This window comes from Hemitrygon akajei, chromosome 3, assembly GCF_048418815.1.
Source record: "Hemitrygon akajei chromosome 3, sHemAka1.3, whole genome shotgun sequence".
NCBI lineage: Eukaryota > Metazoa > Chordata > Chondrichthyes > Myliobatiformes > Dasyatidae > Hemitrygon > Hemitrygon akajei.
Window position 1 is genome coordinate 14,787,542 of NC_133126.1, and position 15,453 is coordinate 14,802,994.

The 15,453-nt window shown below is 43.6% G+C and overlaps 1 protein-coding gene across 5 annotated transcripts in view; it reads right to left on the minus strand.

The window, feature by feature from the left end:
- The window catches only part of ccdc85ca (coiled-coil domain containing 85C, a), a 285,768-nt gene extending 270,854 nt beyond the window's left edge, over positions 1-14,914 (minus strand). Inside the window, exons 1-2 of one of the 5 annotated variants that reach the window (XM_073039217.1) lie at positions 13,460-14,913; positions 8,390-10,940 (exon numbers count right to left, since the gene is read on the minus strand). In XM_073039217.1, the coding sequence (XP_072895318.1) occupies positions 10,912-10,940; positions 13,460-14,156 (726 nt within the window). In that variant the 5' untranslated portion in view covers positions 14,157-14,913 and the 3' untranslated portion in view covers positions 8,390-10,911. Of the gene's footprint in view, positions 1-8,389; positions 10,989-13,459 lie in introns of those variants that run through there. The other 4 variants (XM_073039218.1, XM_073039213.1, XM_073039215.1 and 1 more) reach the window with 4 other exon arrangements.
- Between the last annotated feature and the right edge of the window lie 539 nt (positions 14,915-15,453).

Consider the following 15,453-nt stretch of genomic DNA (forward strand, 5'->3'; position numbering starts at 1 on the left):
CATGAATCCCCACAGCCCAGTCAGTGGTGATTAACATTTATTTTGGGTGTCTGGAGTGTGGGTGTTTGAAAACTATACGTAACTCAAAGTAAGCATTGTGGATACATCGTAACTGTAGAATTGTCCCGCTGTACCTTTGATCCTTAGCACATAAAAATATCATGTAATATTGGGTCAGGCAGGTCTTTTCTTCCAAGAGAGTCTCCAGAATGATTCCTGCTTGTTTGACTGAATAAAGACTTCTATATCCACTAGCTTCAACATCTCACTGGTGACTTCAATTACAGTCACAAATAATATGGTTTACTGAATGAGGATAATTCAGTGCTGAGGTTGTTAGACTGGGAGAGGGACATAGACGTTGGATGATTTATCATTTTTGCTTCTGTTGCTATTTAGTGCGAGTTTGATCGGAGCGGCCTGTAGATAACGAACAACAGAGCATTAGATTGAACTGACCTGAGCTGGACTGAATATGTCTGGACACGTTCGATGATGACTTTGTGGCTCAGTCTTTTATATCCTGTGTTTCTCATTTTTTTTCCATTTGTGTGATTTGTTTTTTTGTGTGTGGGGGATGGTTGATGTTTTTCTTTGAGTGGGTTCCATGGTTTTCTTTGTTTCATGGCTGTGGGAAGATGAATCTCAGCGTTGAATGTATTTTGAACCTTTCAATCTTTGAATCTCTTGAATTAATCTTTCCGGTGGATTTGGAAGACTTTGTGAAGATGATGGTATCTTTCCAATGCCTTGAACTCTCTGCCACGACTGAAGCTGGATTTTCAGATATTTTTCTATCTCTAGGCCAAGCTGAATTTATCGTCATGTACACAAACACAGCAAGTTCAGTTACAATAACAAAGTTGCTGTAGTAGCAGCAGAGGCAAATGCTGTGTTGGAATATGATGCAAATTTCAAAGTAACTTACAGAGAACAACAAATATTTTTCAGAGTATCCTACGGATTTTGGGCTACTGATTATGAAAATCACTCCAAAATTTCCCTATCATACATCATTTTAAAAATTTGCCTATATTTGATATTTCAATTCATAATTCAAGTAAGAATAACTGATGCCAAGATTAAGGAGGGCATCTTTGTTGGTCCACAAACCAAACAGGTTATCAACGACAAGCAATTTGAAAAACTTCTGGTGGGGCCAGAGAAAATCACATGGAAGGCATTCAAGGGTGTTGCTGAAAGTTCTCTTGCCAGCTATGCAGAACACCAAGCTATGTGCAGCTGGTTGACAACATGTTTCAAGCATAGAAAACCATGAAGTGCAACATGTCACTGAAGATTAGATCTCCATTTAGATTTCTTCTCTGCAAATCACCATCAAGATGGCGGCGCGACGACGCAGGGCGCAGCGGCCACTCCAGTAAGGAATATCCGTTATCTGTAAGTAGGGGCCGTGCACAATCCTGATTTGATTGAGACGGATGTGTGAAGCACGGAGGAACATCTGGCGAAACTTCTGACATGCCTGCGCTGCTGACGCTGCTACTGAGCGATCGGAGAGATCTCCAGAGAGGAAGGCCCCGAATCCTCGGCTTTGCCTGTTGCTTGGTGGCCGGAGCCGGGGTTGAAGCACTCGGCAGAGATGGTGCTCGGTGCTCGGTGTCGGAGGGCTGGTCGGAGGCACGAAGTTGTCGGAAGTTTTCGGACGGACTCACAGTTGGCTGTGCTCGGGTGCTTCCAGAGGCTGCATCGGGAAGTTTTGCCACGTTGGAGGTTTCTTCCTTCTGCCATCTGCGTGAGATGATGGGCTATCTGGGACTTTGAGACTTTTTTTTTACCGTGCCCATGGTCTGCTCTTATCAAATTATGGTATTGCTTTGCACTGTTGTAACTGTATGTTATAATTATGTGGTTTTTTGGTCAGTTAGTCTTGGTCTGTCTTGTGTTTATGTGATATCATACTGGAGGAACATTGAATTTCCCCTTGGGGATGAATAAAGTATCTATCTATCTATCTATCTATCTAATCTTAGTGCTGCCAGTGACGAGCATGGTGAGAGGTTTCACCAGAACATATGGAGAAACTAGAATCCATTAATGCTGGCTGATTATTGTTGGACTCTTAAATGAGAAGCTTCAGACACTAAGTACAAAGAAAAATCATCAACAAAACCTTTTTAGTTTAGTTGAACTATTGCAAAGCATCAGCACCTTTATGCAATTAAACACATTACTGTGTGCTCAATAAAAGTTCATTTATTGTTTCTCCAAATTCCTATGCGATACAAGTCATCTGAGTTTATATCTATGTTCAGCTTCAAGCAGTCTATCATAAACAAAAAAAAACATTCTGAGGAAGCAACGCTTCCAAAAAAAATTGCTGTCCAGTGTTATCATCAATGTTATGATGACAAGTGTGGAGGAAACGTTTTCAATCTATACTACCTAGGGTCTGCCAGTGAGGAAATTGAGGATCCAGTTGCACATGGGAGGTCCCAAGGCCCAGTTCTTGGAGCTTAGTAATGTGTTTCAAGAGGATAATAGTGTTGAATGCTGAGCTGTAGTCATTGAAGAACATCCTGACGTACGCATCTTCATTGTCCAGATGCTCCAGAAGAGAGTGTAGGGCCAATGAAATAATGATCCGTGAATTTTATCACCTCTGTCTACCTTTGTTCAGAGGTACAGCCAGGGATAACCGACCTAAGAGCCTGATAAAGACTAATTCCTGATTGGCACAGAATCTATTAATTCCATAATCCATACTCAGCCCACATAAAATTCCTTTGACCTCTTTCCCAACTGCAAAGACTAGTGAACCTCCACAGTTTACCTGTCAGTCTACCAACTATAATCCTCCTCAATTTCAAGATATACCTACCATGAACAGTCTCTCTCTAATTTCTTGTTGTGACCACCTTCTACATTACCACAGTTGTTTGAAAGCCTGTGGACAATTCTCACCAATGTGTTCTGCCCTTTGGTCCTTCCTAGCTCTAACACAGATTGATATTCTAAGACAATGTTAAAAGATGAACTCATTTCATCTTTACATCATAAAAGATGAATCTCCCAAACTACTTTGGTATGGTATTTGCACTTTGTCTACCGGTACTGTAGTTTCTCTGTAACTGCAACACTTTATTCTGCATTCTGTTTTCTTTTCTACTACCTCATTGTACTTACCTATGGCATGATTTGTCTGGGGTGCACACAAACAATAAGCTTTTCACTATATTTCAGTACCAGTATACTCTTCCATTTGAGTCACAGTAGCATAGTGGTTAGCAAAACGCTTTACAGTACTAGTGACCCGGGTTCAATTCCCGCCGCTATCTGTATGGAGCTCGAACATTCTCTCCGCGACCATGTGGGTTTCCTCTGGGTGCTCTGGTTTCCTCCCACAGTCCAAAGACTTTCCAGTTGGTAGGTTAATTGGTCAGTGTAAATTGTCCCACGATTAGGCTAGGGTTAAATCGGGGGCAGCTGGGCGGTGGAGCTTGAAGGTCTGGAAGGGCCCATTCCACGCTGTACCCCAATAAATAAATAAATAATGTTTTGCTTTGCTTTATTTTAACCCAATTCCCTTTTAAGACTGCAGAGCAGAAAATGGAACACAGGATTCAAAGCAAAGGCTATGTTTATACCAGAATAATCACACAAGCATATCAATGAGGGTAACATCAAACACTAGAGCTTAGAGAGGGCCCATCTTTACCATGGAGGATCATTTTTGTAAACTTAAATGTTTCTTTGCGCGATACACTGGGTATTTGAATATGCTCAGTGTAATCCATGGATAAACAGCATAGATTAGAGAAAAACTGGCTAATAAGATCATAGTCAACCTTTTTTTCCATAACTGTTTCAAGATAAAAATGACAATGCAGCTAAAGACTAATAATCTAACGATCAAAATAATAAAGACCTTAATTTCAACAGGGCCTATTCAGAATCTTAGATTATCCAAACAAAATATTTTTGACACAAATGAAATGCATTACATATATGTACATATCTGACACAACTCACCAGAAAAACATCCCCCTTTCCTCTATTCCCACCTCACTTCTTCTCACCTGCCTATTATTTCCCCAGGGTCCCCTCCTCCTTCCCTTTCTCCTATTGTCCTCTCTCCTCTCCTTTCAGATTAGTTCTTCTCCAGCCCTTGACATTTCCCACCCACCTGGCTTCACCTTTCACCTTCCAGATAGTCTCTTATCCCAACCCCACCCCCCCTTTTCATTCTGGCATCTTTCCCTTTCCTTCTCAGTCCTGAAGAAATGTCTCAGTCTGAAACATCGACTGTTTCCTGCTTTCCATAGATACTGACTGACCTGCTGAATTCCTTCGGCATTTTGTGTGTGTTGCTTCAATTTTGCTTTTGAGGAACAAACAATCAAATAATTAACAAACATTAGTATTTGTTAAAGTAAATGAATTCATTAAACACCAATGTAGACAACCTCCATGTTAATAAATAAAACTGTCCAGACATTCATCTACACAATTCTATTTATGTTTGTTCCTCATTTGAAGTAGGGACATTTGGAAAACTTGTGAAATGTTTGGGTCACTAAACTTTCAGGAATAGGAATCAGCAGTTGCAAAGGTTAACTAATATTATTATGATGTTTACTGTCTCCTTTGTAAGGGGACCTCAATAAATATTCATCTCAGGTCACTTGAAATGTATCTTCTATAGCTGATTTTGAGAGTGATTGACAGGTCAGTCTCCAACCTGATGGCATGAATATTGAGTTCTCCTTCTGGTTAAAAAAAATTCCCTCTTCTTTTATTCCCAGTCTGGCTTCTTACCTCTCCTCACCTGCCTGTCATGTCCCCCTGGGTTCCTTCTCCTTCCCTTTCTTGTATGGTCCACTCTCCTCTCCAGCCCTTTATCTTTCCCACCTACCTGGCTTCACCTGTCACCTTCTAGATATTCTCCTTTCTCTCCCACCATAGAACCATAGAACACTACAGCACAGTACAGGCCCTTCAGCCCTCTATGTTGTGCCGACCCAAATAATCATTAAAAAAAGTACTAAACCCACATTACCCCATAACCCTCTATTTTTCTTTCATCCATGTGCCTGTCCAAGAGGCTCTTAAATACCCCTAATGTTTTAGACTCCACCACCATCCCTGGCAAGTCATTCCAGGCACTCACAACCCTCTGTGTAAAAAACTTACCCCTGATGTCTCCCCTAAACTTCCCTCCCTTAATTTTGTACATATGCCCTCTGGTGTTTGCTATTGGTGCCCTGGGAAACAGGTACTGACCATACACCCTATCTATGCCTCTCATAATCTTGTAGACCTCTATCAAGTCCCCTCTCATTCTTCTACGCTCCAAAGAGAAAAGTCCCAGCTCTGCTAACCTTGCTTCATATGACTTGTTCTCCAAACCAGGCAACATCCTGATAAATCTCCTCTGCACCCTCTCCATAGCTTCCACATCCTTCCCATAATGAGGTGACCAGAATTGAACACAATACTCTTAAGTGCGGTCTCACCAGAGATTTGTAGATTTGCAATGTGATCTCTCTACTCTTGAACTCAATCCCCCTAATGAAGCCTAGCATCCCATAGGCCTTCTTAATTATCCTATCAACCTGCACAGCGACCTTGAGGGATGTATGGATTTGAACCCCAAGGTCCCTTTGTTCACCCACACTCTTAAGGAACCACCTTTTTATTCTGGCATCTTCATCCTTCTTTACCAGTCCTGAAGAAGGGTCTCAGCCAAAAATATTGACTCTTTATTCATTTTATATGGACGCTGCCTGACCTGTTGAGTTCCTCCAGCATTTTATGTGTGTTGCTTTGGATTTCCAGCATCTGCAGAATTCCTCGTGTTTAAGTCAATATTGGGATGTGTCTGCCTCAACAAGCCTAGAACCAGGATGCATAGCTTCAATATAGGGGGTCAGCCACGTAGGACTGGAAACAGAGAACGCACAGAACAATTACATTTTTATTTATTTGTTTTTCATGACTGATAATGCCAAAATTTATTCTCCATTCTTAATTGCCCATGGGAAAGGGAACAGCTTTCTTGAAGTGCTGCAATGCTTCTGTTGTGAGTACGCTCACGACGCAGTCTGGTGGGGCAATTGGTATCTGGTTTTATTTTATTATCACATCTACTGAGGACCAGTGGAAAACTTTGAGGCAGGACAGCACTTCTACTTTCTTCGGGTTGCGTAAATTTGTCATGTCGAACTTCCATAGATGCACAGTGGAGAGTGTCCTAACTGGCTGCATCATGGCCTGGTATGGAAACACCAATGCACAGGAACAGAAAGTGGTAACACAGCCCAGTCCATCACAGCTAAAGCCCTTGTCATCATTAAGCACATCTGTATGGTGCGCTGCCACAAGAAAGCATCAACCATCATCAAGGACCAGCACCACGCTCTCTTCCCAATACTACCATTACACAGGAAGTACAGAAGCCTTAGGTCCCACAGCACCAGGTTCAGGAACAGCCATCAGGCTTCTGAACCGGCGTGGATAACTCCACTCACTATAGCTCTGAATTCTACAACATACGTACTCTTTTCAACTCACGTTCTCTGCCTTGTGTTTTTATTTGCAAATTATCTTCTTTTACACATTTTACACTTTACTCGCTTTCCATGCATGACCATGTGGCCAAGCATAGCTCCAGTGCTATGCTTAAGTCAGCTGACGACACTACTGTCGCAGGCCGAATCAAAGGTGGTGACAAATCAGCTTATAGAAGGAAACTGAAACTACCACAACAACTTCTTACTCAATGTCAGCAAGACCAAGGAGATAATTATTGACTTCAGGAGGATGAAACAGGGAGTCCATGAGCCAGTCCTCACCAGGGGATTAATTCCTTGGTGTTATTATTTCAGGGACCTGTCCTGGGCCAGCCAGCATGTAAGTGCAATTATGAAGAAAGCACGGCAGCACCTCCACTTCCACAGAAGTTTGGGAAGTTTCTCCCTGACATCTAATAATCTGACAAACTTTTATAGATGTGTGGTGGAAAGTGTAATGACTGCTGCATCAGAGCCTGGTATGGAAACACCAATGCCCTTGAACAGAAGATCCTACAAATGTAATGGATATGGCCCCGTCTATCACGGGTAAAGCCCTCCCCACCTTTGAGAACATGAAACGCTGTTGCAGGAAAGCAACATCCATCATCAGGAACCCCCACCACACCACCATCCAGGTCATGCTCTCTTCTCACTGCTGCCATCAGGAAGAAGGTACTGGAGGCTCAAGACTCACACCACCAGGCTCAGGAACAGTTATTACCTCAACCATCAGACTCTTGAACCAGTGGGGATAACTGCACTCAACTTCACTTGCTCCAGCACTGAACGGTTCCCACAACCAATGGCCTCGCTTTCAAGGACTCTCTCATCTCACGTTCTCCATATTGCTTATTCATTTATTTATTTTTTTCTTTTTTCTTTTCAGTTTGTTGCCTTTTGCACACTGGTTATCTTCCCCGGTAAGTGCAGTCTTTCATTGATTCTATTATGCTGATTGGACTTACTACACATGGCGGCAAGAAAATGAAGCTCAGGGTTGCTTATGGTGACATAGATGTACTTTGATAATAAATTTACTTTGCACTTTAAACTTTCATTATTTGTCTATTTTTGTTATGTATATTTTTTCATGTAAGTATTTATTTTCCTGTAAAGAAAATGAATTTCAAGGTACTACATGGTAACGTATTCATACTTTGAAAATAAATTTTAAGCTCTCCACTGTGCATCAATAGATTTCAAGATGGCGCTGACAAGTAATGGCAACATTTGCAGGCAACTCACAAAACTCCCGGAAATAGTAATTCTGATTCTGTCCTGTTGGAGATTCATAGTAAATTCAGATTTAAAGTAAATCACTTGGCACGTTGGTGGCCACCAAACGTTACCAGCCACCTAGCATCTTCTGGAGAATTGCAAATAAAATTGAACAACTGTACAATGATCATTATTTATCCACAATTCTGGACTCCTGTTGTAAAGAAGGTCATCAGTGAAAGGTATGGTTGGATTTCTCCTCCCCAGGGATTTGGGTGCTCAGTTAGTGAGTAATAATAATAAAGACTAAAATCAGCAGCGTTATCGGTCTGGGAAGGAATTAAGGTGGGAAAGTGGATCTGAGTTGGAGGATCCAATCTTTTCAAGTATTTGGTCAGCCTCAAGGATCAATGCATAACTTACCCTCCATCTGCTCAATGTTCTTTACTTACTTATTTAGAGATACAGCATGGAACAGGCCTGTCCGCTCAAAGGGCCACACTGCCCTGCAAACCACCTATTTAACTCTAGCCTCATCACAGGACAATTTATGGTGACCCGCTAACCTACTAACTGGTACATCTTTCGACTGTGAGAGGAAACTGGAGGGCCGAGTGGAAACCTAAACACTCACGGGAAGAACGTACAAACTTTCTTACAGAGGACGCCATAACTGAACCCCGAACACCAATAAGAGCATCACGCTAACCGCTGCACTACCATAACACCCTTATACCCCAACACACGGAATGTCCTGTTCACCCAGTAACCTGGTGCGTTCTGACTCACACAGGTTCCCAATTCACCAATTTCTTCTTTGTTTCAACACCTTATTTCTGTAATTTTCTCAGCATAACCTTCTCTATATGCACTCTCTCCAAACAGCTTCTCTGTGATTATGGCTCCTGGCATTTTCTCCAATTATAAAATCACTGCCAGGACCCAGAAACTTCCCTCCGTTATCTGCTCAGCCTTTTTATTCCTCCCTCCACCTACAGCCTTCAGGCTCCCGAGCCGACATTGATAACTTCATTCACCACCACTCTGCACTGACCAACAGGCTCAGTTTCAAGGACTCTTTACACTCGTGTTCCCAGTATTAGTTTTATTTGCACAGTTTGTCTTCTTCTGCACATTGGCTGTTTGTCTGTCTTGTTCATGAATATTGTCCACAAAATTCTATTGCACTTCTTTTATTCTGTGAATGCCCACAAGTAAATGAATCTCAAGGTAGTAGGACTGAGAGGAAAATTGAATTAGCCAAGATGAAAGGAGGAACAGACTCCATGGACTAAATGGCCTACTTCTATCCCTATGGCTTATGATCTTATATGGTAACACATACATACTTTGATAATAAATTTGCTTTGAACTTTGAATTTTTATGACACCCCTCCTAACCGCTTTAAGCAAGATTGTAGCCATTTATATTAATACTGCTTTGATTCAGTGCCCCATTTGTTTGATCATCTCCCTATGAATTTCAATGTGTAGGTACTTTAGAAGGGTGAGTCATAAGCAAAAATTATAGTGGGCACGCAGTGTCTATATGAACTATAACCAGCATCTTGTTGTGGGATGAGAGAAGATAAGATGGCAAAATTACTGCAGGAATTCTTCAGAATTATGGATATAGGAAATTCAAACTTTAGCTGACTTTTCCCCGTTCCCCAATGTAACCTAACAAACGTCAAATACTGCTCATATTGCCCAGACTTTCAGACCAGCACAGATCAAAGATCAAATCTGCTACAAAGATGCTTCACATCAGCTGGTATCACCTCTTATCTAAGCCATCACAAAACTCATTCTTTAAAAAAAATGCTTCTCATGCCAAGAAATTACTTTCAGATTTTATTTTCCGTTTCCTTCAAAAGAAGATCTGGCGCTGTCAGAACAAATCATTCCTTGCCACAAAGACGTGACGTGTATCCATGAGATAACTGAGATCCTGCAGTCAGCTTGAACCAAACCGACAGGCTGCTCTAGTCAATTATGAGAGTGTGCACATTTTTAATGTTATTCACGTAGCTTTTCTCAGCTTTCTTTTATAGAAAGTATGACAAACTGCAATATTAAATTCTATTTGTTCTAAGGTTCAATTACTTTTACAAGAGTGTTGAAGTTGTGTCACCTGGGAATGCTCCGTTTTGAATCAGGCAATGAAATTGTTAAACAGGTGGTGTGCAGTGTTCCCTCTAAGGTGTGAACGCGCACCCATCTTTTGCTACTAGTGCGCAAGAGAATTTAAACTGCACACAAAAGATTGTCACCCTCTGCCTCATTGGCATGTCAACTTCATTTCACGATACAATCACATTTCCGTTTCCGGTTTCTGAAGCAGGGGGGCATTGACAACGCAGAGTTTGCAATGATCTGTCTCCAGATTTTAGAACTGGCTTACTTGTACTGTTTTTATTGAAGAAATTATTCAGTGCGCACATGTTCTCGTTACTGGGGAAGAAATTGCACAGCACAAGATTTTTGCGCACACTCATCATTACAAATTAGAGCAAACATTGATGGTGTGGTATGAAAGATTTAGCTCCCTACCACAGGCAGGCTACCTCAAGGCAAAATTTGATACCTTAGTTCAAGCAAATATAAAATGCTACTTGATCCTTAAGTTTAACTTGCTAAAGCCATTTCTGCAATTGAATTGTTCAAACAATAGAGTCTTGCTTTACATTGTTGACCTTCTCATGCACCAGGTACTGTTTACCCAGCAGAATACTTTCAAGAAGTCTGCTAAACTTTGCGTAAGTAGCACAATGAAAATTTATGATGAAAACTCGTGTTAAAGGTCAAAATAATTCAATTAAAATAATCAGCCATGATTCTGCAAAGGCTTGAAATCCAGAGCAATATACACAAAATGTTGGAGGAATTCAGCAGGTTAGGCAGCATCTATGGAGAAATATTAACAGCAGAAGAGATCTTGCAGATGCTGAGTCCCAATGAAGGGTCTTGGCCGGAAACGTCCACTCTTTATAAATGCTGCCTGGTCTGCAGAGGACTGTACACGCAGCCAGATCTATCACGGTTGCTAGCATCTTCAAAAGGCAATGCCTCAGAAAGGCAGCGTCCATCGTTAGGGGCACCCCACTCCCAGGACTTGCTACCATCAGGGATGAGGTACAGGAGCTTGAAGATACACTCAACGATTGAGGAACAGCCTCTTCCCATCTGAAACACACACAAAATGCTGTGGGGACTCAGCAGGTCAGGCAGCATCTATGGAAATGAATAAACAATTGACATTTCAGGCCGAGACCCTTTGTCAGGACATCCCCTCTGCCATCAGATTGCTAAATGGACAATGAAACAACAACAGTACCTCACTATTTTTGCTTTCCTTTTGCACCAGCTATTTAATTTAATTTATTTATATCTTATTGTAATTTGTAGTATATTTTATATAGTGCATTGCACTGCTACTGCCAAACAACACATTTCAGGATAAAAAGTCAGTGATATTAAACCTGATTTTGATTCTGAGTTTCTCCAGCATTTTGTATGAATTGTTCCAATGAAAACGTGTTCTATGCTTCTTTCATTCCAGATGCCAAATACTGTGTCTGCTATGAGTTTCCAAAATGCGAACCAGCCACATCGATTGTCCACCTCCCTAAATGACAGGAACTGCAGACTGCAATTAAGTATGTTTTAAAGTAAACTAAAAAAAAAATGGTGTACTTTTGCACACCATGGGAAAATATGTATATCGCAGATAAGAGATTACTGGGAATATTTTTTAGCTGATGTGTACTGGCTAATTGCAAAGATGGAAAACTACTGAAATGTTGAAACTAATTTATTATTCGGAAAGGTCTCATGTTATATTTATTTCAGATATTCCGTTTTTTAAAGAAAGATACAGGAAATTCAGCAAATCAGTATTTATACAGGGAAAGAAAAAAAGCACAGAGGTTAAAATGAAAACATTAACTACTGATAAGGCGGAGGTCAGACAGCATCAACAGCGACAGAAACAGAGTTAACGTTTCACTGGGGTCAAGTTGAATATTACCGCTGTTTTTTCTTGCCACAGATGGAGTCTGACCCGCTAAGTACTTCCGATACTTACTGGTTTGATTTGGTACCAAATTATATTCAAATCAGATAACGGTATCTTGAAAAAGGAAAGTGTGAAAACAATTTCTAGACTTTACGTAATTCGGTCACTGGAAAACTACAGAGTAAAAGAGAAATGTTGAAAATACTTCGGTCAAGCTGTCATTCATAGTTAAAGTCCTCAGAAAATCTCACTGTTTGACCAGCTTGCAGAGAGACACACACACAAAGTACTGCAGGAACTCAGCAAGAGAGGCAGAATCTATAGAAATGAATGAACAAGTCGACGGTTTGGGTGGAGACCCTTCTTCAGGACTGGAATGGAAAAGGGCAGAAAACAGAATAAGAAGGTGGGGGAGAGGAAGAGGATGACAGGTGGAACCAAGTGGGCCGGAGAGGGGAGAATGAAGTCAGAGGCTGGGAGGTGATCGGTAAAGGGCTGGAGAAGGACCACGGGAGAAAGGGAAGGAGGAGAGGCACCAGGGAGAGGTGATAGGCAGGTAAGGAGAAGAGCAGAGGGAAGAGCGGGGCCAGAGTGGAGAATTGAAGAAGACGGAAGGAGGAGGGTGACTTCCAGGTTTTTTTTCGGCGCGTATTTCCGTTTTCCAGTATCCCTGGTACATACTTTGTTTTATTTCTCAGTACATGTTTTGAATGTTTCAACTCCGCAACATGTAAACGTACTCCTTCAGTCAACACAGTAAGAACTGTAAAGCTCTCGGAAAACTTTTAGTAGGTACGCTCCACTTTCAGACATACAGAGATGGCACTCCTTCGCGGTTATGACGGCTTTCACAAATGGTTATTTCTTCAATAAGAAATGTTTGCCCAAGCTTAAGCACTGAAGTTTATGGTGACAGCATTTCCCGCGAATTCTAACATTGTTGCCACAGAAAGGATAACTGTTCATATCTCCCGGCAATACCGACCATTCCGATACATCTTAGCCCTCAGACTTGCCGACTCTGAAGCACTCCCCCCCCCCCACCCCCCGTCCTCGACACTTGTTAACTCGAGGTCATCCAAAACTCAGTTACCCATGTCTAACTGGCCCGGTTACTCTTGTACAATACCTCTCGGTCCTCAGTCCTCTGCAGCCCCGCCCGCCACCCTCCACTCTGACTTCCTAGTGATGGGGTTAATCACTCCATCGGCCAATGCCTAGGGTCGGAAGACCCTTCACTCTCTCTCTCTGTTTTAATGTTCTCCTTCAGATCTGCCTGCCGCCTTAGTCATAGAGTCATGCGGAACAGAAACAGGCCCTTCGGCCCAACTAAGTAGCAGGTCAGTCCCATTTCCCGCATTTGTTCCTCATTGCTCTAACCTTCGCTATCCTGCACCTCCAAGTGTCATTGTACTCGCCTCAACAGTTTCCTCTGTCTGGCTGCTCGTTCTCATCAGTTGCCCCACATCTCTTCCCTCTCACCTTAAACCAACACCCTCTTATTTTAGTCACTCCTACCCCAGAGGAAAAGTTCCTCCGCTAAATCTGCCTTTGGAAAGCTCTTAATGAAGACTCACATAAAACAGGCCAATCGGCCCAGCGTGTCAATGCAGTCCTTTCCTTACTAAACCCCCAAACGCTGCCCAGACCGGGAATGTTAAACAGAGAAGGAAAGGTGAGGACTCACCATTCAGCCCGTTGGGAATGCTCCTGTGGTGAGGAGGGGGTCCCGAGAGATCGTCACTGGAGCTTTTGAGCGGAGCGCCCTTATCCACGGCTCTGGGATGCTGGTGGTGGTCGGGGCTGCCGGCGCTGCCGGTGCTGGAGGTGCTGCTGCCGTCGCCCACGTCCCGGGGTCCGGAGCCCCCATTCAGGTTACTCAGGCTGGTCTGGCTGTCGATGGAGCTCCGGCTGCCGGCGCCACTGCGCTCCTCGTCCAGCATCAGCGCGATCTCCTTCAGCTCCAGGTTCTCGCCCAGCAGCGCGTCCTGCCTGCGCTCCAGCTCGGCCAGCTTCTGCTGGTAGGTGCCCACCTCCCTCCACAGCAGGCTGGCGGCGAAGCGGCCGAACCTCTGCCACTCCCTGCACAGCTTCTTGCCTTTCTGCCTGTCGTCGTCCAGGAAGCAGCACAGCTCCCGCAGCTCGGAGTTATCATCCTGCAGCCGCTGGTTGATGTCCTTGAGACCCCGGATCTCCTGCAGGTGCAGCTGGAGACGCCGGTTCACCTCCTTCATCAGATTCCCGTGCTCCAGCATGATGCTCATCCTCTCGCTCTCCGTCCGCCGCAGCCGCTTCACCAGCTCCAGCTTACCCCATTTCACCAGCTCCTCGTCCGCTATCTTCGACAGATCTTCCTTGGACCCGTCCGGTGAATTCTTAGCCATATCCCTTTTATATTTCACACCGTCCTTATAAACCTCTCAGTGTCTTAATGCAACCGTCTTTAGCACCCAATTTACCTCCGGACTCTGGGATACATCCAATTCATGTTGTTTTGTTTATGGACCTCCCGTCCCCCACTCCTCTCTCTCTCCCCCCTCTCTCTCTCTCTCTCGTTTCCCTCTCTCTCTCTCTTTCTCTCTCCCTCTGGGTCTCTCCCCAAGGGGGTTAGAAAGCTGCAGCTAAGAGAGAGAGAGCGAGCGAGAGAGAGAGAGAGAGCAAAGATCTTTCACAGAGAAAATAAAAACACACACGCAGCGAGCGATCTTCTGTCCTAGTCGGCTCCGCGATGCTCTGAGGCAAAACTCCACCTCTGCCCGTCGCTAAAATAGAAATTATAATCCCAGACCCGTGAGGTCAACTGGTTTACGATGGCGTGAAGCTCGTTCCGGCTGGGAGAGAATGAGATCGTGCCGAACGTGGACCGGGGGGAGGGGGTGGAGAGCTTTCCGACCGTACCTCGCTCTCGGATGCGTCCCCAAGCCTCGGGCGACACGGCCGGCGGTCTGTGCTCTCCAAGGGCAGCGCCAAGGCAACAGCAAAGTGCAACTAGTTTCCTGAAATCGATACTCGCAACAAAGAACTTCAGCCTCTCTCACCCTCCTCCCCGGCACTGAATTTGACGCCTCTCGTCCAATGGTAGTGTCAGTCGCTCAACGGCGCCCAATCATAGTGAAGACAAGCAGAATTAAAGGCAGGAAGGCAGGTAGTCAGAGCGATTTGGAGTGTGAGTGAGTGAGTGAGTGAGTGAGTGAGTGTGTGTGTGTCTGTCTCTCTCTGTCTCTCTCTCTCACACATACACACATATTGGGACTGGGCTCTCTCCGCACACGTTCAGGTTTATAATGCGTGGGGCATCACTTAAACTATTCCCACATTAACCATTTGACACCTCCAGTTTATCCAATTCTGTAGCGCGGAGCAGCTAGGATTCCGACTTTTATTTTGGTGTTGGTTTATCGAGACACGATGAAAAGCTTTTGTTAGCGTGATAGCCAGACGTATCAAGTCGTACAGAAGTAGGTCGAGGCAGTAACAAGTAAAACAGAACTCGGAATACAGAGCAAGTGCAGAGCAGGTAGGCAAATAAAGCGCAAGGGGCATGAGGTAGAACAGGAGATCAGATTTCTGAACGGACAATGAACCCATGTACACTAACTCACTATTTAGTTGTTGCTCTCTTTTTGCACTTTATTTATTTGCACTACCACATATATTTGTTGTGGTAATGCACAGTTTTTT